The 23,336-nt window shown below is 41.6% G+C and overlaps 3 protein-coding genes across 6 annotated transcripts; 2 read left to right on the top strand and 1 right to left on the bottom strand.

Moving 5' to 3' along the window:
• Positions 1–620: 620 nt before the first annotated feature.
• On the top strand, positions 621–8,429 carry LOC133900393 (serine/threonine-protein kinase STY46-like). Of its 2 annotated transcripts, XM_062341512.1 has the most exons (15): positions 623–1,045; positions 2,184–2,298; positions 3,024–3,103; positions 3,862–3,934; positions 4,234–4,344; positions 4,809–4,859; positions 4,989–5,122; positions 5,212–5,319; positions 5,522–5,595; positions 5,838–6,013; positions 6,202–6,297; positions 6,592–6,672; positions 6,776–6,826; positions 7,744–7,884; positions 7,967–8,429. In XM_062341512.1, exons 1-15 carry the CDS (start codon positions 771–773, stop codon positions 8,024–8,026), a joined length of 1,626 nt encoding a protein of 541 aa, XP_062197496.1. In that variant the 5' UTR covers positions 623–770; the 3' UTR covers positions 8,027–8,429. The 2 variants fall into 2 exon arrangements, 1 of the variants encoding a protein (XP_062197496.1); XR_009906531.1 differs by lacking the exon at positions 7,967–8,429 and having other exon boundaries at positions 621–1,045; positions 6,202–6,313; positions 7,744–7,835.
• A 1,381-nt stretch (positions 8,430–9,810) lies between these two features.
• LOC133900288 (vacuolar iron transporter homolog 4-like) lies at positions 9,811–10,491 on the top strand. The gene has a single exon (XM_062341387.1). The coding sequence runs from the start codon at positions 9,811–9,813 to the stop codon at positions 10,489–10,491; it is 681 nt and encodes a 226-aa protein (XP_062197371.1).
• A 564-nt stretch (positions 10,492–11,055) lies between these two features.
• On the bottom strand, positions 11,056–16,278 carry LOC133900381 (autophagy-related protein 13b-like). 3 transcript variants are annotated; one of them, XM_062341493.1, is made up of 4 exons: positions 15,982–16,278; positions 14,399–15,820; positions 14,107–14,261; positions 11,056–11,756 (listed from the first exon to the last, which is right to left on the bottom strand). In XM_062341493.1, the coding sequence occupies exons 2-4, from the start codon at positions 15,695–15,697 to the stop codon at positions 11,375–11,377; spliced, it is 1,836 nt and encodes a 611-aa protein (XP_062197477.1). In that variant the 5' UTR covers positions 15,698–15,820; positions 15,982–16,278; the 3' UTR covers positions 11,056–11,374. The 3 variants fall into 3 exon arrangements, with proteins under 3 accessions (XP_062197477.1, XP_062197478.1, XP_062197479.1); XM_062341494.1 differs by having other exon boundaries at positions 14,399–15,882; XM_062341495.1 differs by having other exon boundaries at positions 14,107–14,258; positions 15,982–16,276.
• Between the last annotated feature and the right edge of the window lie 7,058 nt (positions 16,279–23,336).

Raw genomic sequence — 23,336 nt, forward strand, 5'->3', positions numbered from 1 at the left:
ATCAACATCCAAAAGATCTCTTTTGTGAGCAGGTCTTCGTGACGATGATCAACAAATCTAGCTATTCCTTTCAGCTTTTGCTGAAATATTATCTTTTAGGAATTTTGCGGAGACACTAAGCTCACGAAACACGGACACATGCTTTATTACTAAATACACATGCATGTGTGTACTCAGGATCAAATTGGGTGAGGCTTCACTCCTACCATTAGGCCACTAACACATACTTTCTGCAATATTGTTTGGAGGAACCAAGAACTATGTGATCGTTGAGAGGAGCCAAATAAACTATTCCCTTCATTTCAAAACATAAGATATATTAAGATTTTAAAAAATTAAAATTTATAAATTTAAATCAATAATTAATTAAATTATACACATGTTTAGTACACTTCCCTCCCACCCAGCCTCTTCGGTTGTTGGACGTCCACAGTGATCACCCACTGACTCATGGGCTCCACCTAGAAAGCACATTCGCAAGAAACCCCTTCGATATCCCGAAAATTCCTTGCACAAGGCCATAATTTACGAGCTCACCCTCGATCTGCGTCGTATTTACACCAGTCCTCCTCCCTCGTCGGCACGATTCTTAAAGCCCCCCCACCGGCGCCCCCCGCCCCCCCCCCCCCCCCCCCCGCGCGGCGCCTCGCTTCCTTCGAGCCCACGCCTGTAAGGCCACAACCCCACCGCACCGCACCGCCGGCCTCTCGAACCTGTAGAACGCGCGGGCGGGAGAAACCCTAGCCCGGACGGAGGACGGTCTCGTGGCGATGGCGGCGGCGGCGGGGTGTGGCGGTGGGCCCGGCGGCGCCGAGGAGGGCGTAGGCGAGAGCTCGTCTCCACCTTGTGACGCAGCGCCCGCTGCCTCCGGCGGTGGCGGCGGCGGCGGCGGTAGCGGAGGAGGAGCGGGAGGCGGGGGCCTCCGCGACATCTGCCGCGAGGTGTTCGAGCGCCTAGTCGCCGATGGCCACGTGGAGGCGGCGGGGGCGTCCGGCCCCGAGCTCCGCGCCCGGCTCGAGACACACTTCAGCCGGCTCCCTACCAGGTGTGTCGCTTGCCTCCGCGCCTTTCCCTTCAACTCAGACTGCGGAAAAAGTTGCGTTTGGGGTGCAATAGTTCGGGTGTCTTTTCGTGTGCGCACCCAAATGGTTGGTGAATCGCTCGAGTTTGGGGCAGGATTCACCAAATTTGCGTCGGTTTGTGCACGGATTTTGCTGAGCTATTCGTTGATTTGTCGTTTCGTGGAAGCTACAATGAACTAGCAGCCGATCAATGATGGCGTGACCTTTTTGTTTTGCACGCACGTCGTTTGACTGCTGCGGAAATATGGAATTCGAGTTGACCTCCTACGTATGCTTGAGAACTCAAGGCGTTTACTATATTCTGCCAATGGAACAGTAATTGGTCCATGGGGCGGCTTGTTTCCCTTTGCCTGTTGGGCTTTGAAATGGTAGTTGCCAGGATTAAACTAAGTGCACGTATTTGGTTATTTGACTCCCATGGGCGCATTCCGCTTCCAGAAAGAATATTGGGGGTATGGTTGTAATGCCTGTGGCTGTAGACTTGTAGTTTGATCTTCAGATTTGCATTTACTCGGAGGCTAGATTATTTTTGTTTGAGTTATGGGATCAGGGGTGACAAAGGTTTCGTATGTGTGATCCAAATTGGCTGTGAATAGCTCAGTTTGGGGTGTGCTTAGCGAAATTCCGCATCGATTACTGGAATGATTGTTGAGGCTGGTGTTGATTCCTCGATTTGTGGACATTACAGTGAACCAGACAACATGGCATAGCTTTTAGATATTTGACTTTCCTGTGGAATTCTAGTTGACCTGCTACTGACGATTGAGAACCCAAGGTGTTTAGTCTATTCTGCAATGGAACAGTATTTAGTACATGGACCACCTTTTCACATCTGTGCTTGTTGGAATTTGAAATGGTGCTATTATATTTGGATTAAAGTAAGCACAGTAGTAATTTGTTAATCGGCCACTGATGTGTGTGTTTCACTTCCAGAGAATATTTGGTGTGTGGCCTGATTTCTTGGAAGCTTTCCTGTTGCCTCTGTTATTGTAGTCTTGTAGGTTGATGTTTAAAGTTGGACTTAATAGGGCCATCGATTGTTTCATCTGTACCTCCAATGTTTGATTATTGTTATTCTGCTACTCTTCCATCATTGTGTAGTTATCTGCTGGATGTGAATGTTGACAAATCAGAGGATGTGTTAATCCATCAGAAGGTCTTGGCAGAAGCAAAAGATCCTGCTAGGTGCCTGGCATTCTCTGTCCGTTTCCTCAGGGTAAATTTCTTTCTTGCTGTGTTAATGTGTTTTGAGTCCTTTGTTGGGTTCCAGAGACATCAGCAAGGGTTCTGTAATTTTTTTGTATTATTAGCAAGGGACAATTGTAAATTTGCTACTGTTTTGAACCGTTATTGCAAATTTGCCATTAAAAAATTGCAAAAATGCCATCAGAACTGTCATTCGAGTGGCATTCTTGCAAAAAATAAAAAACCAGTGGCAAATTTGCAAAAGCCCCTATTAGCAAACTGTCATAGGACAGTCGCGAACAAGCTTGTACTACATAGTCTTATTTATAATGTAAATCCATCATATTTCCATTGTCAGATCAAATATTATTGAAAATAAATTTCACCATGAAAGCAATATAAACTGGTGTAATGGTGCAATAACCATTTATCTAACACTAAATCAAGTTTCTGGATTGGGAAATCAAATATGATTGTACCATAGTATTCATGCGTAGCAAAAATAGTTAGGGAAACACAGTTCAGTGTGCATGTCATATAATTTTAGTCTGAAAGAATGCTGTTCTGTCTGCTGATAATTCTTCTACTGAGTACTTAACTAGAGCACCATTTTGGTATATTATTCGGACTAAAAAAAATTTGTTTGCACATTTCCCTGGTTGGGGCTACTGCTGGTTCTTTAAATTGATGCCTGTTTATATCTAGTATCACCATAAAGATTAAAGTTGGTTATTGACGTTAAAACTTTGATCAAAGCTTGAAGAGATAAATGTGGACGAGACAACTAACTCTGATGCACATGAAGAAGGGGCTGATATTGATGCTCTTTCTACCAGGTACACATGCACTATCTAGTGTGGTGCTTTTATAGTTTGAGTGACCTTGATGCTGACTAGATCTGTGCTGTTTTCAGCCCTACCTTTACTCTCAAAATGTTTGAGTGGGTACAATAGAACTGTTGGTGTAGATGGTTTTCATATTTAGCTTTGATAAGTCATCAATTTGATATTCCAGAGTAATGGTAATTCAAAATGCTAGTACTGTCACTGTCTTGTTGGTGAGGTACTGAGGTTATAAATGCTTTTAGTCAGTGAGAACATGAATCAATACTGCACCAAACCACAGTTACCATATGCAATTCAGCATTTCAGCATTGGCACAGTGGCTATTTTATTTTAACTGCACGTGCTTCCTTAACCTCCCTTCATGCATGCTATATGTGAAAGCATAGCGTTCATTGAGAAACAAATTCATTTATATAATACGAGTTAGCTTAAATTGCACTGTACATTGAACTAACCAAAGGGACTTAACATAATAACAGATTGAGGTTTATACATAAATACACTTTTTATATCATTGTTTCATAAGTGGAATGGAAAGTAAACACGGTACCCATGTACTTTCCTGAGGATCATCACCCCATATTGTCTCTTATCCAGCTTGGATATAATGAAAAACTACTTTTACTGGCAATAGCTCGCATTCACACCCTCCACCCATACAAACAGAAGTACTCCCTTTTGGTCCACATAAAATCCCAGTTTTTGAGCATCTAATGGTTGGACTAACCCTATCTCTGCATATTTCACAGGTCAGAGACATCGTGCACACACATTCATGAGATAGTCTTCTCCACTACCGACAAGCCCAAGCTACTTAGTCAGGTCAGCAATACTACATTTATTTATTAGTTTCTATTTAAAACAGCTTGCTTGACCTTTTTTTTAGCCTTTCTTCTTGTTAGTAGCAGTCATTGACTCATTGTTTCCAATCTTTTATGCTCTCAGATACATTTTTGTACTAGCATTGTCTGATCTCGTCATTCACTCATGTATTGTAATAACATCATCTGGTCTCTTAATTTACTACTCATGTACTGATGCTAATAAGTGTTGACCGTATGTGCTTCTTTGATTTCCTGGGCACTGCATGTCATCTAACTGTGTATAACTTGCTCTTGCAGCTGTCTGCTTTGCTTTCTGACATTGGACTGAACATCAGGGAGGCACATGTGTTCTCAACAACAGATGGTTATTCTCTTGATGTTTTTGCTGTTGATGGTTGGCCAATTGAGGTGATTTAGTTTCTTCTCGTTTGATTAGTTGAATTGCCTAAATGACAAAGTTGTGAAACTGATGGATACTGATATATTGTAACTATTGATCTTTTCTTATGAGTGCGATATGGTCATGGTTATTTAAAAAACGTGATGATACGTGATAAAACTGTTCAAAACTCCAAAGGATTTAGTTTTAAAATATGTGGATAGTTTCAAACTTTCAGTTATAAGGTTAGCACTGATACGTGATGATTGTTTTCCTCTCTTGGCATGGCAATCAAAAGAATCTCTGTGTTGCCTTGAATTTGTAGGATATCCTTATAGGAATGCACAGATAGAAATGCGAGCCTATTTCTATATGAAGAGCAATGATATATCATACAATGCTTATTGACACCAGAGCGCATTGTTGTCCTGTTGTATATGAACAGTTCATTTTTGCACTGCTCAAGTTTGATAATTTTGCATCATGTGATCAGGATACTGGTGGTTTGCATAAGGCACTAGAAGCATCAATTTTAAGAAATGAGGTATTTTATATGCAACTTTACAACGTTCTTGAGACTGTTTAATTGTGATAATTCAAGTCCTGTTTACTATATACTGATCCAGTATCTGCAAGCTAACATCATTTCTCGTTCTTTTGGATAATAAAAAAGGGTTCATGGTCTGGCTCTGATTCCTCAACTTCAGAAAAATCATTGCCATTCCAAGCAGAAGATTGTGAATCAGACATTGACACAAGACTTCTGAAGATTGGAAGGAAGGTTGCTTCTGGATCTTGTGGGGATATGTGAGTCACTGTTGCACTTCTGAGTTTAGTTGCCAATTGTCATATCTCACAGTGCTTTCTTCATATAATGTGTGTATTCTTATGTGAAGGTTTCTTGGGACTTACCGTGGTGAAGATGTTGCTGTCAAAGTCCTTAGTCCTGAGAAGTTGAATCAAAATGCATGGGATGAATTTAAGCAAGAAATCTGCATGTTAAGGTATTCCACATTTCTATGGAACCACTTGTGAGGTAATTATTGTTGCGCGTGCTGCTTGTAGTTATACATCGTGATTGTAATATGGTCAGAAGAAAAGGATCTGACAATAGGTAGACATGCATTTAGCTGCACCAATTTGTTGTTGCAAGCACCAACAAATGAAGATTTATACCGTCCCTTCACCTTACGCACTTCTTTTCAGGGAAGTTGAACATCCCAATATTGTCGGATTCATTGGCTCATGCACAAAGCCACCTCAGTTTTACATAATTACAGGTGAGGCTTCATGCTAGCTATGGTCAAATCTTTAAGAATCAGTCTTCCAAAAGAATTTGGTATCATGCCCTATAATTTTGTAGCATTGATTAAAATTAGCATAATGCTACTGTTAAAATATCACATCCTTGCCATGTGAAAACAGTGTGTTTCTTCTGTGATGAAGTTTGTGTTATTATTGCTCCATAGAAGTATGCATGTCTTATAGCAGTTCCATATAATATCTATATTTTTTCTTGCAGAATGCATGTCTAGAGGAAGCTTGTTTGATTTATTGCACAATGAGCATAATGTTTTGGACCTCCAAACACTTCTGAAGTTCGCACTAGATGTATGCAGAGGAATGTCTTACTTGCATCAGAAGGGCATCATCCACAGAGATTTAAAGTCTGCCAACCTTTTACTGGATAAAGATAATGTATGCACCCTATGACTATTTAAGTCATTTGATAGGAACTGATAATATTTTGCAAGTAGTGAATGTGGAGGATATTTGATGGTGTACACACTATATTCTGTTTCTTTGCCCATATCAGAGTCATGGTTGTGCATTTTAAAGTACTGAATATGTCAATTTATAAGTCATCTTGTTGCTCATATCTCTAGGTTGTGAAAGTGGCAGATTTTGGTCTAGCTCGTTTCCAGGATCATGGTGGTGCTATGACAGCTGAAACCGGGACATATAGATGGATGGCACCAGAGGTACTACTAGCCGCTGGTACAATTTGACATCTGTTACACTAGCCAAAGTTGAAAACAAAATTTCTAATGTTTTCCTTTGTGTTGACAATTTTCCTTTTCTCCAAATTGAGCTGGACTTATGATATATTTCAAAGGGTATATTTACAGTGTAAATATTATTACAATCAATTGTATACACAAGGATCTGAATTAGTTGTTTACAGCATGTCACATTCATATAATTTGCAATGACTATCAAGATGAGAAAAAAAAAACCCTGAAAACCTTTTAACCAATTTTATTTTGCATGTGTAGGTTATAAATCATCAGCCCTATGACAACAAAGCAGATGTGTACAGTTTTGCTCTTGTACTTTGGGAGCTCATGACATCCAAGGTTGTTATATTATTTCATATGAGCTTACATCTACCTACAAAAAAAATGTCAATTATCATTACTAATGCCTGTCTTTGAAAATGTTTTTATCTGATTCTTCCAGATTCCATATTCTACTATGACTCCACTCCAGGCAGCTGTAGGTGTGAGACAGGTTGGTTCTTACAATCTTACTTCTGTAGTAGATAAATCTGTTCATACGTTCTCCCAGTTTTTCATAAGTTATTCTTAACCTGACGGTGGAACATGAGTTTAATTCTGTGAACATCTCACTGCTCCCTAGATTTGATTTGACTGCCTGTACTTATGTCTACCTCTTTTTACAATATGAGTGAATTGCATAAAACTACATATATTGTGTATAGTATCACCAAGCTACAAGTCTTGTATATCAATTTCACACATAACCCGATTTCATCCACTTCACGGATACTGTTTATGGGCACAATTGTCTTCTGTCTCTCCAAGAATCAGTGATCTTCTGGTTCTCTAAAAATCCTAGAACTTTTTGATATGCTCTATAATCCATGTGCAACTCATTTTAATTGAGTTCATCCAAAAAGCATGTGTATAATTTAAACTAAAATTCTCCAAAAAAAACTACTTTATAACTTCTAACAATTGTCAGGGCTTTAAATAAAATCCCTAGCAATTGTTAGAAGTTATAAAAGTAGTTTTTTTTTTAAGAATTTTAGTTTAAATTAGTCATGTTTTTTGGATGAATTCAATTAAAATAGGTTGCACATGATTATGGAACACATAAAAAAGTTCTAAGATCTTTAGAGAAACAGAAAACCAATGTGCCCGTAAACAGTATTGGTGAATAGTACCATGAACAATGAATTTTGATGGTAGAGATACCGGTTGGTGGATGAAATCGTGTTTTGTGTGAAATTGATGTACAAAACTTGTAGCTTGGTGATACTAGACACAATAATTGTAGTTTTGTGTTACAAATGGCACATTATATGTAGTTTTGTGCAATTCACTTGTGCAATATTTACTATACTAGAAGCAGAAGTGTGTTTTGAAAGATGCCTAAGTATGTTAAGCATTCTACTGATTGTACAGGGATTACGCCCACAACTTCCAGAAAACGCACATCCCAAGCTATTAAACTTGCTGCAGAGATGCTGGGAACCCATTCCATCTGACCGCCCTTCCTTCTCAGATATAATTACTGAACTAGAGCTTATTCAGGCACAAGCTCAGGTATTACCATAAGCCGTTACAGTTTTTGGCAAACAATCATCGTCTGGTTCTGAAAATACGATGATGTTTGCTTCTATTACAGGCAACATCGGACGAGACGAGCCAGAAACAAAAGGACGATGACCCAGGCACTAAAGATTGACCCTCTGCACATACTTGTTGACAGTTTTTCTCACTATCTGGTTGGCTGAGTTAGGATCCGCGTCACTAACGTTGCAGAGACTAGCATATCAATTGTTGGCCCAGTTTTGTCTGCACTTGGCGGGGCCTAATTTTCCAGTATTATTCTCATTTCCTACTGTCTTAGTATCTTTTTTTCTTGCATAAAGGAAATCAGAATGGCCTACCTGCTGAATGACCTACATGTACATTCGGACGAAAATTCACGCTTGCCCGTCACGCGAAATGGTGGTGGATGTTTCGAATACAACAGCTGCTACTTACATGTCATCCATCCAGTGACAAAAGGCATCATATTGCATTGCATGTTCCTAGTATCTTTTCCCCCTTTCATGGGTGAATAAATACCTGTTCGGTGTGCGAAATGCCCAAATGACCGCAAATTGAGCCTATTGTGATTATGTCAGGTGTTGCGGATGCCTGTATGTGACTTTGAGTTCGGGAAGCTAGCTTGCTGCTTCCGTGTCCAGGTTCTACTTCAACCATGCTGATCGGTTCATCTTTTTCTTTTTCTTTTTGCATCTTTCCTATATAAGAACAAACACGATGGTACGCGCATCGGTGTTTACATCAGGTTATATTTTTGTGTTGTATTATTGGGTGTTACCTCGATGTGTATCAACGCTGCAAAAGGACACGACAAAACAAGATGTTAAGTTTTTTAATCTTATTTTTATTTCCTGTTCCAGTTGAGACTTGAGAAGCACGAGATACCGGTTTTACCGAGGCAGAAATGTTGTCTAACCCTCTAGACGTCACTCGAACGATTGCGAGAGGTCGTTCAACCTTTCCCCAGCTTCCTAGGGTTCGTCAGCCACACTTGTACCAAGAAACAAGACAAAGGAATCCAAGCTCTATGGCTCCCCTAACTACTACATCTGATTATAAGTACATGACCTTTTGAAAGAGGTTTGATAAAACTTTAACTAACGGTAGCTTTCAAAATAATTAATTTGGAAACCTTCAAAATAATTAATTTCAGAAATCGTATTTGTAGATTTATCTTCAAAAATGATTTCATAATATCATAGATTCAATGAATTTTATAAATATATTTTGATAGAAATTAATGATCAAAATATATATTGAAGACTATATTTTATTAAAAAGACACATATTTATGATCGGATAAGACAGAGTAGTCGATAGGACAGCAAATTCCACAATTCTGCAGGTGTGGATTCCACAGGAGCCAGCAACCGCTCCTGGTCAAAAGGGTGGTGTTCTGCAGTAGCATCTTCATAATAGTGTTCACCCTGTCACCACAGGTATTGTGATTGGAATGATCTGAAATATTGCTGCCTGTGACACTAAGATTGAAATTAGCTACTGCGGTTACTGCAGCAACGCACATTAGTTGTTGGTTACTGGAATGCATGCAATTGCAATTGTGTTTGAGAAGGCCAGGAATCCAACATGCAAATGAGATGAATGGAACAAGAGCCGTAGCTACGCAAATGAAACCTTGAGCATCAGCTGTGCATGAATTGCATGCATTTGTCACTGTAACACAAGTAGCCATCAGCTTGAGAGACGTGTAACCTCTCTCTCTCTCTCTCTCTCTCTCTCTGTGTGTGTGTGTGTGTGTGTGTGTGTGTACAATATAAAAGTAGGGCTCCATCCACCTCTCAGTCTCGTGCTCTCCACGCTCCTGCGCGTCCGTGCGTGTGCTTGCCGCAAGCTTTGTCCTGCGCCTCGATTCCAGGACGCACGGTGTTCTTCGGTCGACTTGGCCGGCGGGCCGGCATGGCCACCATTGCCAACAGCGACACCAAGCTCACCGTCCTCGGCACAGCCACCACCGTGTCGGGGCCCAAGGATGCCTGCGGCGCCTGTGGCGCACCCACCGACGATGCCGTTGCCACCGTGTCGCCGTCGTCGACCACGCGGCACGTCCAGTGGCTGCGCGCCGCGGTGCTGGGCGCGAGCGACGGCCTCGTCTCCACCGCCGCGGTCATGCTCGGCATCGGCGCCGCGCGCCCCGCCGACCTGCGCACCGTCATCCTGACGGGCCTCGCGGGCCTCATCGCCGGCGCATGCAGCATGGCCATCGGCGAGTACGTGTCCGTGCACGCGCAGCTCGACGTCGAGCTCGCCGAGCTCAAGCGCGCCGAGGAGGCCCGTGGGAGTCCTCTATGCCGGGACGGGCTGCCGAGCCCGAGCCAGGCCGCGGCGGCCTCGGCGCTGTCGTTCGCCGCCGGGGGGGCCGTCCCGCTGCTCGCGGCGTGGTTCGTCACCAGCTACAAGGCGCGGGTGGCGGTGGTCGTGGCGACGGCGACCGTCACGCTGGCGGTGTTTGGCTCCCTAGGGGCAGTGCTGGGCCGGGCCCCAGGTGGCCGTGCCGGGTTCAGGGCCGTGGTGGGAGGGCTAGTGGCCATGGGGATCACATACGGGCTCATGAAGCTGTTCAGGGCCCATGGAGTTTGATGTGCCGTAAGCAGGGATTAAAATTTCGGCAAAATTAGCAAGTTTCGGGAATTTCGGAGGAGAACGAATTATCTAATTTTGATTTTTCGTATATGTGTGACTCACGTCGCAGATGACAAAAAATGATTAAAACTTTACGAATTTCGATCTTTTTGTCAGTGAAAAAAACTAGAACGAAATTAAAATCCCAGGCTGTAAGAGTCATCAGCCATCATGGTCGATATCTTCACTCAATTTCCATGCTGGTGTTTTAGGGTGAAAAATATATGTAGAGATATTGATTGGTTGATAAATCTTCAAAAAAAAAAAAAAAAGAACCCTTGCCAAAATTATATAATTGACCAAATCTGTGTTCTAAATCCTGAGCTATGGAGTCAAACAATAAAATTTAAAAAATTGATTGCAACATAAATGTTTGATTTTAACTTGTATCAGTAAAACTTCTGGCTTTTACAGGCATAATTGCATTTGCGAGAAGGTTCAGTTCAGATCTAACTTATGAGCCGGCCTTGCACTCCTCATTTCTTCCATCAAAGATCTCATAATCAAAGTGTAACACCAAACTGAACCAAATAAAATAAAGCTTTATAAATGAGAACTGAAACCATTCGATTGCATTTCACATTCTCATCGCGTGCCTTGCAGTCAAACATTTCAACTTTACACAACCCAGCAAGTGGGCCATCATCTCAGAGCACCTGGATGGATAGATGGATATATATGTTGTAGCTTATATATATATAGAGGGATAGATATATAGAGTTCGTCACATCCTAGTAGCCACTTTGTTTCCAAAAACATCTCAGTTGCTACTAGCTACAAAAGGATCGTCAGCTAGCTTCTACTACATATACATAGTAAACTTTTGTCGTCAGACTGTATGCTACGGATCTCCATCCGTGGGTTTCTCCTCCAACTTGCTGTCGCAGGGGTGTCCTTTGCCGCGATTCAGTATCATTTCTCTAATCTCCTTGTATCTGTTCAGCTCCTCCAGCGCATCCGCTGCCGTCCTTGACCTCAGCATAAAGGAATGCGCCGCTGCAGAACTTGATGCGCCGCTGTCACGTTCCTCGGTCACGACCCTCTGAAGTGAAGAAGGTTCCTGAGGAACTGGGGCAGCTGGGATGGACAGTAGCCTTTCCCTCAGGCCTGGAGCATTCTTTAGCATGCGCACAAGAATACCTATTGCTGCATCTGGAGACCTTGTCAACGAGCCTCCAAGATCCTGATTCGATTCATGGTCCTCCCTGTCAGAGATATCTATCCTGAAAAATTGAGGAGATCTACTTAAGCTTATGTGAAATCAAGTAAATGCAAATCAGTGAACACCTAAAAACATAAATTGTCTAGAGAAAGGACTCGCAAAACTATTAAAATGTTTGAGACTGCTCCCACTGTGACCTTGTTGAAGAACATAATGCTACGTCCTGCACAGCCGCTGGATAAAAGGGGATACATATATAGTAACCAGACTCGCCCCAACTAAGGAGAGACTATTTAAATACCTCAATAAATTTAAGGGTAGGCTACTATGACATGTTTAACTGTGAAAGTGGAATAAGTTGTACCTTCTAGAACCTTGTTGCTTTGCTAAACATCTTAATGGTTTCTACAAGGAATAGCCCAAATAGCAACCAAACAAGGGAATATTTGTGCTGCATAGAGTAAGTTCTAATTTCAGATTAATTATCCCACATCATGCAATTTGGCTGACAAATTCACATTCATAATCACAGACGAAATATTATAAGGGATTTAAGTGGATGAAACTAAAGTGGCATTTAAGTGGATGGGAGTAAAAATAATATGTAGCCCCCATGTGGCAAAGTGAGCATATGAAATATATCGATTTAGTAGACCTTAAGACTAATTGTAAATAATACCGGGGTACAGCACCAGTAGAAGAATTTTGAGCTAACTAACTTTCTCTTTACCCACAAATTCTCGAACTCCTTCCTATATCATCAATTTGTCTTTTGGCTTTATGGGTTAAACTAAGGGTATGCACGATGTTCCTACTACGCGTCTGGTACTTGGATGGTAAATCTTAGCATACACTGACCCGATTGTTTACCCCCCCCCCCCCCCCCAAAAAAAAGTTGGCACTGTTCCACACTACCAACTGCTATATGCACTAAATTTAAGCAAAGTCCTGCCAGATTCAACCCAAACCAGATATTAACAGCATATTGAACCTAGCCTAGGACAGGATTAGTTTAACCAAATGGTCAACGCCTGGCCCATATCCACTTTCATGTTTAGGACTAACCTAAGGACAGCCAAAGGTACCAGGATTTTTCCCAACAGCAGCACCAATACACTAACAAATGCTACTGTCGAAACCCTCCCTCCTTGCACTCTGAGAAGATCGTGTGGTTCCCCTCCTCCCAAATCAGGCCATCCTCCAAAGTAAGATGGTTCACACGCCATCCCAACCCCTCCATCTAAGGTGTTACAAATAAGTTTCCATGTAACAGTGATTTCCGGTGCAATACATAGTAAGCAACAGCAGGGAACAGAGTAATAATTGAGCACACATGGAAAATGAGAAACTTGAGAATAACTGAAAGTAAAAAAATTAGGGGGGGGGGGGGGGTAGGTTCATAGACATGTATGAACTATTAATATTGCAAGCGACCAGCAAGCGTATCTTGATAATAGAGAGGAACAAGAGGTTATTAAAATCAGATCACTCCAACAAAAAGATCATGACCAATAAATGTACAATTAAATACACATCAACATATAATCATTTTTTCCAACTAGTATGAGGAACAACATACATGCAACTGCGTAGCTCATGAGCAACTAAAATAGCATCGCAAAGTAAAACCAGTGCCTTCTTATTAAGAAAATATCTATAGAAAGCGAACAAATTGGTAACTCAGTAGAATACAGAAGCAATAGGCAAGTTAATAGACCTGAATGAGCACTGAAATTACTCTATTATCTTGGCAAAACACTACAGAGAAGGCATTTCTAGCCACCTGAACTGATTAGGATGTCTTGTGTTTTCTTCCTAACGAATGTGTTTGCTCTTTTGGCATTTATTATCCTAGCATGAATCTAATACATGGAAAACACCATTGCTCTATATCTGCTAGGAGATTTAACCCCTGAAAGATGGAAATAGTCCAGTTTTCCCTAAAGAGTTGTGAAATCCTATAACATGCAATTCAAAAATGAAGACTTGTGCTACCATTATTGCTTCAAAGGCCTTCTGAAAGATGAGATGGTTCATGACAAAATTACCTAAGCTATGTACATCAGTGGCCACCTTCTGAGTGCATAACCATCACCATGGCATCCCCCAAGTAAACAATAAACTAAAATAAAGGAGTATTCTATCATTATCAGACAATTTTTAGGATGAGATATATTTATTAACAATTGAGGCCACTATATGACACCTAGAACATCTATTTACACAGAGAAACCACATGCACTCATGAGGATGTGCCTGTAAAGGACATCAAACATAAACCACAAGTAACAGCAGAAACTAACAAAGTGAAATTGTTGAAAAGGGGTAGGTGGATCCTTTCAATCAAGACATCATGGCGCAATGTCACAAACTATACATATTTTCATAAAGAGGAGAGTCAACAAGAGCACCTGTTGAGCTGATCAATGATTGTGTCTTTATCTTCCCAAGCAAAAGCCAACTCCCGTTCATCCAGCTCATCCATGATGAAAAGTTTACTGGAGGTCCGAGTCAACTTCAGTCCACGAAAATATCCCAACTCATATTTGCCAAAAGATAAAACCTGCAGCAAGAAGCAGAGCCAGAAATTCCTCATTCAGAAACTATATCCAAACATCCAAGAGCAGAACCACATAATAAAAAATTAGTGTTCCTCAAGCTTCATATACTGCTTCAGAAGATCAGTAACAAACATGCGATTACCTTTTGCAAAGACTTGTCATTCTGGAATTCACCCAGCCTGACTAAATCCTTCGCTACTACTGATTTATCATTGGGAGAATGTGTCTGATTCTCATTTTGAGATGAGCATTGTTGCTTATCCTTCCTACATGGAGAAGGAGGCAGTCCGCTACCACCTGCACCAGCCCTCACTGTGGGAATACTTAATGGAGCACTCTCATATCGGAACAAAGGATTTCTCGGATAGCTAGGAGAAGGCAGATGGGATGGTGATGGTGACAGAGGTGGCGATGGACAGCATTCTTCAGATACTGTATTTTTCCTCTTCCCAGATGATGATGTGGTATGTGGATGTGAGTATGCTGTTGGAGAATTATCAGGCATAAGTATATGTGGCTGTAAGCGCCCACGGGGTTCTGAATTCATAGGAAATGGCGATGCCGATGGTCCAGCTCCATTCTCGTTGCTCCAACTATGCCGCCTGGTCATTGGAAAAGATGCAGGTGCAATACCATCTGAAGGTAGGGAATTGAACTTCCTTAGGAAATCTGTTGTGGGGCTTCCAACGTAATCCATTATAAGCTCTGGCGGCATTGGTGTGGATGGCTCTGGTGCTGCCACCACATCTGGCACTGGCACATAAGAAACTGACAAGCTCAAGTGGCCAAAGAGAGTTTCAATTGGAGCAAATGCATAGTGTTTCATATCTGCATCCTCGGCACGTGTGAAAGGCTCGACAAATGATGAAATTTTGTGTGAGAGGCTCAGTGGACGGATCCTCCCAGATGAATTCAATTCCTGGAAGAGGTTGTATGCTGGCAAGAGCCGGACGACCAGATACAGTGACCGGAGTAAAACTGTCGCGCCACTGTATGTCCTCCTGTACAAGCTATGATCCTCTGCTGACCTGTTCCTAGACTTTTTGCCATCGTTCTTGCTACTATTACCACAGCCACTGCTGGACCTGCTGGTTTCATACTTTATAACCCACCTCTCTATGATCCTGCCACCCCCAGCACTGATGGTTTTGGTATTGTCGCGTTGCAAGAGGACAATGTCAATGACCAACGGCTCAAGGTTACTCTGTCGCCACAGGTCGAAGTTCTCAAGCGCCGCCGGGCAGTCCCGCAGCGCGAGGTTGAACCACCGGTCCCGCGGCTGGCTGGCAGACAGCGGCGACGGCGGCGGGGAGGGCCGCATGAAGTTGCGCGACGAATCGTAGGGCGACCGCGACTCCAGGACGATGTGGAGGCTCTTGGCAAAGAACTCGGTGATCACTTGCTCTACCATCGGCGGCTCCGATGGGCCGGCAGCAGCCATAGTTGTGTGGTTGTGTATTATAGGGGCAGACTTAACAAAAACCCATAAATTTGTGGAAAATAAATTGCACCGGCACCATGGCTAGATCGATCTTGCGCGCTGAAGAAGAAGAACCTAATCGAGCTACCAATGGATGGATTGAATTAGTAGGACACGACGCAGCATTCAAATCGACGACAACTTGACTAGAGAGAAAAAAAGATTTAATTTTGATTGCTCAGTTACACGAAAGGAGAATTCAAGACGAACTCGACAATCCGTCCAAACAGGTTTGGGTTACTTACCAACTGCAGGAGCAATCGATCCGAGTCCGGATGGATCTCCACTCTACATCGGTCCAGTACCGGTAGTGGGGAAGGAAGAGGAAGAGGAAGAGGAAGAGGAGGGCGACGCCTGTCGACGAGAGAAGGCTTCAGTGGAAGGGGTGCCGGCTTGTTGTGTCCCGACGCCGGCGGTGCAGTCGCCGGTGCGGTCGCCGGTGCTGACGGCTCACGCGCACCAAATCGTGGCGGCGGTAGAATAGGGAAAGAGAGATAGAGCACAGGATTAAACCCTCGAGTTCCGTCGATTTTGCATCTTTGCCCCTGTATCGACACGGCAGAGTACCAATGCAATCGGCGAGGGTGTTAGGGGCTCTTGTGTCCTAAACTTCAGCCGGTTTTCCACCGGTCCAACGAAAGCAAATTGGCTAATTGAGTTCCGGTTGAGTCGCCAGTTTGAAGCTTGGTTCGAATTGCACGACTTGACAGCAATTTTGAAATCATCCTTTGAATGATTTCTCGGTTCAATCACTATTTGTTTCCTTTCTCTTTCTAGTTGAATCACCATTTCAAGCAGCTAAAGCTATCTGGCCAGGTGCCCAAAGGTTGGCTAGGATTGTGAAACTCTGACGATAGTAAACTTCAAGATTGGGAAGAGGTATAACAACAAAAAGTTTGATGAGTAGTTCAGCTTCAGTAATCTCAAGCTAATAATTAGTGGGTGTTTGAGCTTGCCAATCAAGTCTATACAATAAATGATGTAATATATCATCACACAATGAGTCAGTCAAGTTTAAGATCACAATCTAGGTAGTTTTTTTCATGTGACATTTTGTTATATCTATGGTTGTGGTGAACTACACATTTAGCACAATAACCCACTTAATATGTTTTAGTTTTCTTTATTTTTATTAAGGATAGTTTGCTTTACCTATGGTCACCATTAAAATGTGATTAGCCCAAAATGTTTGCCCAAGTTTGTATTAGATTTTACCTGAAGTAGTGTTCATTGCAAGCTAAAGGCCCCAAATAGTTGGATCTGGTAGGCAACAACAGAGCCTATGTGGAACATGCCATCGTAATCTATTGTCAATTCTAACTATACCTCTATCTCTTTCTTACGGCTAAAGCCATGTGGTGTCGCGTTCAATTCTTCGCCTTGTTTAATTGTTAACTTTGGATTTTTTACATCACCTTGTTTTAAGCTCACTTTAAACAAACTATGGCTTATCCAGAACACAAGAAGCCGATGGGAGGTACCCTGCTCATGCTTCTTCATGAATTGATGGAGAATTCTACCATGTAGTAATATATTAGTGTTTTTATATAAAGAAGCTAAAGCTATGGCGGTGAAGATGATTGTAATTTGGTATAACCTTAACGTAATACAAGTTCTCACATTGCCACCAACATTTTCACATGATCTTCATGTTTCAAAGGCTTAATCATGAAGAAAAGTAGGTGTTATGGACCCTATGGACTTTAGTTTTGCACTCAGCTTAGATGATTAGTGAGATCCTTCTCGAAAACACCAAACCACCACGAAGGGAAGTTTCAAGAATAGGGAAACTATGTGATGGAGTTCTTTCCAAAAATAGAAGGGGGTATTCACTGCTGGTTTGCGATCAAGTGGATACTCCGGTACTCAGTATTTTAGGTCGGAGTCTCCGAGAAAGACTCTACCAGAGAGCCTCGGTTTCGAATATGTTTAATTGTCCGGAGTCTCCGGTGTTCACCGGATACTCCGGTAGTTGATGAATTTTTGGCCGGAGTCTCCGAGAAAGTCTCCGGCAGAGAGCCTCAGTTAAACTTTTATTTTTAATAGAAAAAGACCGAAGTCTCCGGTGTTCACCGGATACTCCGGGAAGAAAAAGTTTTTGGCCGGAGTCTCTAAGAGAGACTCCGCTAGAGAGTCTCGGTTAGCATTTAATTTAAATGAACGGAGTCTCCGGTGTTCACCGGATACTCCAGCACCTGGAGAGGCCGGAAAGTCCGGTAAGTCTCTGGACTATTTCTTCGTGGTGACTAAGTCTGGCCCGGAGACTCCGGTGTTCACCGGATACTCCGGGTAATTCAATAGAACCGTAACGGCTAGTTCTGAGCCCGTTTTGGATTTCAGGCCAGAGACTCTGATGTTCACCGGATACTTTGGGGTAGGTAAGTCAGAACAGTAATGACTAGTTTTTTAGGGTGAGCTATATATACCCCACACCCCCTAGCATTTATTGCTTGCTGTTGCTGCTGAGCTCCACCTTCACAAAGCTTCCCAAGAGCATTTAAAAACCCTCCAAACATCTCTAGTGCTTAGTTTTACGCTAAATTTGAGAGATTGTGTTTGGAAGTGAAATTGAGTTGTTGAGCATTGAGTTCATCATCGAGCATACATTTGTGATCATTTCTCTTGGAGCCTTGTGCTCCTAGACGGCAAGGCGTCGCTCGTAGAGCACCCAATCTTGTCTCATCACTTATGTAAGTTTTACTAGTTGTGAAGTTTTGGGGGTTTTCCCATATATTAGTTCTTGTGATCATCTTGCTATTAACTCTTGTTGTTTAAGCATTGTACTGATGATGGCACTAGTATTATCTTTTAGTCTTTAGCTATACTTGCTTAGCTTCAGTTATTCTCGAGATCTTATATAGACTGAATATTCCGGACTAGACCGGATACTCCGGACAGACTGGAGTATCCGACCTTCACCGAAGTATCCAGCATCTGTTTAATCCGCTGTTAAGTTTTAATTTTCAGAAAAGCCTATTCACCCTCTCTCTAGGCAACTTTAAGTACATTCAGAAACGGTTGATACGTGAATCATCACTTGCAACTGATGGTTTGTGTGGGCAGTGGTCTCATTTCATGTGGGTCTAGGAGTACTCACCTATAGAGTGTAAAATTAATTCAAATTGCTAGGCTCTCGGTCATTAGCATGCTTCTGTCCATTTACATCGATCGTAGAGTCACGAATATTGGATGATATGAGATGGTATGGTATTATTGAGTTGTGGTTGAGATGGTTCTATTTACAGTTATGTTTATATTGGTTCCAATTACTTATGTTCTAGTTGATGATTACAGGACAATTTGGTTTAGGTGTTCAAGAGTAGATGCTCACATGTTTGTGTCAAAATTTGCTTTCATTTATGAAGTTACTTAACCTTGTGGCCAGTTCCTTACTAACATCCAAATGCATAATTCTTGGAGTCGGATTATTATATATACCCATTATCGATTAAGTCTTATAAGTACCTTCATACTCATACTGCTTATTTTCTTTTTAGGTGATGATATGTGCCGACTACTCAAATCCCACCATCAGCAGTGTGGTGGCGAGCAGTTGATATACTACTCTAACCCTGACGGTTGCCTTGTGGGCAGATGGCTCCACCGATTTTTATTTTCTTTAGTTGTGTTTTCTACTGCGATGTATGTATGTATGTATGTTTACATTAGATAATGTTTTTGTCTTTACCTTAATGTATCAACTTGTAATCTGTTGAACCCTTGTTAATCTTGGAGTTGTGATTTTCATGTTGTTAAAGGTATACGTGGGTAATAGCTTTCTTAGGAGTTACCAAAACATATATCAGGACTGCCAGAATTTGATTCGCTTTAATCATCGGTGACTATGATTATTGTGGCGAGATATGAGTTAGCATGTGACGCGTCAGGAGACATATGCGGACTAACTCTCATCTTATCAAATGACCATCCTGATGATTAATTCGAATTTAATTTAGAAGGGTCCTGATAGGATCCCTCCAAAAATCTGAATTCCTCTTCACATGGATTGGGCTCTTCTACTTTGTATTGCCAATGTACATTGATTTCTTTGCCAAACCACTTTTTGCTTTGTGGACACTCTTTTCTACGGTAAATTTTAATTGATATTCACTGTACTGCAACGTAGACTAAATCTCTTTAGTATGCTATCGGATGTCATAGTTTAATCAAACGTTATGGTTCAATGAACCAAGGCTGCATAATTCAAGCAGGATCGTACCAAAAAATTTTAAGGCCTTGTGCCAAATTAAGATGAGGTCCCGCGCAATAAAATAACTATAATATTAAGAAATTTTTTTATTCAATATTATGCTCATCATGCATTTATTATATCTTTTACATTACTAAGAATGACTTTCTCCTAAATAAAAATCTCCAAATTCTAGAGTGATATCTCAATTCAATTGAGACAACCTACTTGTCAATGCGAATATTTGAAATAAACGGGATGTCAACTTAAAACATGACTTGATGGAATCACCAGAAGGCCCCTTGGAGACTAAACATCATAGCTAGCACTACTAGAGCTCAAAGACACCGAAATTGAGAGGAAAACACACTAAATAGTAGTGCACCAGATTGTTTTGTTGCCACCAAAGATAATTAGGGGAATCATTAGCTAGAAGGAGAACTGGGATTGGAGCCAGTGATTCGTGAATAGTTACTTGTAGCAGTAGTAGTACTTTTTGAATGTGTATGAGTTTGTGTACAAATTGAAGGTCTTTGAAGCTCGAGTGAACATAACAAACACCTTTAGTCAATTTGACAAACCAAGTTAAAAAGTGTCTTAATTTATATATGATGAGTGATTAATAAGGTTGTTGTTTTAGTTTGATGATTTGTTGGATTATATGAGCATTTTTATGTATTGTAAGTATAATCTTAACCAAAGTTGCAGAGAGAAATGAAGTTAGAGTGTTTTGTCTCTGTGTCAAAAAAATTGTACAAGTCGAATGTTCCGACGCTCTGTAAATTGAACATGCAGAATGGTCCAGTGTTCAGATGAGCTTCATGACAGAGTTTTTTTAACTCAGAAGCAAAAGTTAAAGTATACGCCGGACGGCCCGACGATAGGCAGCAATACACGTCGAAGCATTTCTTGTAGAGAGGCTGCAAATCGTCTTTGGGGGATTTACACTTGCTGGATGGTCCGATGCTCAAGGAGAAAACGTCGAATGCTACGCCAAAGAATTTCTTGCAGAGAGGTTGTAAAATGATGGCATGTTGGAATTAAACTCGTCGGATAGTCTGGCGATGGAAGCAATGCACGCCGAAGCTTTTCTTGCAGAGAGGTTGCATGATGGCCAGTCTGATGGATTGAACACGCCAGATGGTCCGACGCTTAGAGAGAGTGAACACCGGATCATTTGACGTTCACATTTTCTACAAGATGTGCTATGCAACAAAGATTTTGATTTCGACTAACTTGTGATAAAGTAAAGTGATGTTGGACATATGTGTTTACTTGTTTTGGGTTGTGCAAGTGATGGATGCAACTTGGCGGCTGACTGTGGGATGATCGGGGCTAAATAGGGTGCTTGGTGCCGGACAATCGAGAAGGCCAGGTAGATTTGAGGGTGATCCTAGTTGTACACATGTAGGTCAAGCAAAGCATGTGAAGGTGGTTGAAGGCGGCGTGCTGATAAAGTCAAGAGAAGGGAATGTCGGATCAAGTGACAAGGCGGCCTGAGGGAGCGAGAGCGGGAGAGACTTACTAACAGTTAAGATCGCAAGATGGAGTACACGCGTTGATATCGTGATGCTTGCTTAAGGCTTAAGCAAGTGGCAATGAGTCATGCTTTGAGAAGCGTGTAAGGCGGTTTCATGGTTTGACCTCAAAACCGTGGACAGATGGAGTGCATGTGGCATCATCGCGAAACTTGTGTCTAGGCAAAGCTAAGTCATGAATAAGCTACATTCATTTGATGGACGGAGCGAAAAATGAATCAAAATGCCTTAGTGGTAGGTAGGAGGTCATTATATAAGAGGGGTATTTTGGGAACAAAGAAACTTAAGGGCTAAATTACCTCCATAGGCCTATAAATAGAGGGGTTAGGCTGTGTAAGAGAGGTGAGCCAACCATTTGAGCTTTGAGTGCTAGATTTTAAAGGAAATGAGAGAGGAGAGGTTAGTCTTTGTAATAGGTGAGATCTTTTTTGAGGAAACTACCTTATAATTCTGTCAAAAATAGGGCTTCCCTTTGAATGAAATGAAGTTTTTGTCCCCCTTGTGCTTGTGCTTGTGCTTGTGCTCATCTACTTCTAGTTTCCTTTTATTGGCTGCTTTGTTTTGTTCGTATTTTTTCCTTTCTGGTTGCGTTTTTAGTTGTGTTTGTTAAGCTAAAAAATTTTCACCTTGAGAAGTTATTCTTCTTATTACTAGAGGCATAAAATTCACATACTAATACATACCAGTGAGTCTTGAATTCTCTTACCTCTAGATCATTAAATTAAAAAATCTCTTCTTCCGGTGATCTTTTCGTTGATTCGAGGATTCCTTTTCAAGTTGCCATCTTTTGTGGTGATGGTCTGTGAGATGAGTTTCAATGGAACCTAGAGTTCATATACATTCACGAAAGCCATATGTTTTGCCAGAGATTTCCATGCCAACTTGATTCTCTCCTATTTTGCTTCCGCTCTTTGTTTTTTAGGTGCGTTAGGTGACTAAATATGATAAGGTTATTCGTCACGAAAGAAATTGGTGATATGTTTATTCATCACTCTCTAATCAGCATCCTCGATCCTACACAATTTCACCATATGAGAGTCAACATGGAATCTCCCTTGTGAAGGTGGCTGACATGTACAAATTAAAGGTCTTTGAAGCTCGAGTGAACGTAGCAAGCACCTTTAGTTAATTCCACTATGTGAGAGTCAACATGGAATCTCTCTACAACACTTCCGGAAAAGACTATCAGATCATCATGTGTATAAGTATTTTTCTAGAGGTATTTCTTTAACTACGTCTGAGGCGCTCTAGAGGCCTATAAATAACCTTCCTTGTTATCCGCTTAGGGAACCATGGGAATATCATATTCATCATTCACCTATAAGAAGCACCATTATCCTTACTATTTGTTCTTGTAATCACATTATTTGGCAAGAAATACGATGATCAAGGCCCTTAGGGGTGTGGTTATGGGGGCCACTATGGTCAACCCTAGGTCCCTCGCTAGGGCAAGCCCATTAAGAGACCAAGAGGGCAAACCTACTCCTTAGGAAGACAGACCAAACGACTACACACATGTTGAGGTGCGTGAAGCAACACCTGAAACCATAGGCACCTCTAGCATGGTGCAGATGGACTTCTATTATCGTTAAACCGCAACTACTTCAATGTGGTGATCATCCTAACTCTTTCAAAGTGGTGGGTTTTAGGCAGCCATGGATTGTTAACTTTGGGATGCCCACCATTTGAGACATAGGAAGGAAATTTTCACTTGTTGATATAGACGTATGGTTTATCAACATTATTCATTTGCATTGATATTTATTTTAAAAGAATAAGTGAAAAAAGCATAAGATATATAAAAGAATCAACGGATAGATAAATATTAGATAAGCGAAATGGATAGATAAGATAGGCCATGTGTCTATAAGTG

The sequence above is a fragment of the Phragmites australis genome, chromosome 19, assembly GCF_958298935.1.
Source record: "Phragmites australis chromosome 19, lpPhrAust1.1, whole genome shotgun sequence".
In the NCBI taxonomy this organism is placed as follows: Eukaryota; Viridiplantae; Streptophyta; class Magnoliopsida; order Poales; family Poaceae; genus Phragmites; species Phragmites australis.

Excerpts from the sequence above, each read along its gene's own strand:
- LOC133900393 (XM_062341512.1), top strand. The coding sequence starts at position 771 with ATGGCGGCGGCGGCGGGGTGTGGCGGTGGGCCCGGCGGCGCCGAGGAG. Across the intron at positions 2,299-3,023 it reads TCTCTGTCCGTTTCCTCAGG|CTTGAAGAGATAAATGTGGA; the intron begins GTAAATTTCTTT and ends CTTTGATCAAAG. Across the intron at positions 5,596-5,837 it reads TCAGTTTTACATAATTACAG|AATGCATGTCTAGAGGAAGC; the intron begins GTGAGGCTTCAT and ends TTTTTCTTGCAG.
- LOC133900288 (XM_062341387.1), top strand. The coding sequence starts at position 9,811 with ATGGCCACCATTGCCAACAGCGACACCAAGCTCACCGTCCTCGGCACA.
- LOC133900381 (XM_062341493.1), bottom strand. The coding sequence starts at position 15,697 with ATGGCTGCTGCCGGCCCATCGGAGCCGCCGATGGTAGAGCAAGTGATC. Across the intron at positions 14,262-14,398 it reads ATGACAAGTCTTTGCAAAAG|CAGGTTTTATCTTTTGGCAA; the intron begins GTAATCGCATGT and ends TGCTTCTTGCTG. Across the intron at positions 11,757-14,106 it reads ATCATTGATCAGCTCAACAG|GATAGATATCTCTGACAGGG; the intron begins GTGCTCTTGTTG and ends TCAATTTTTCAG.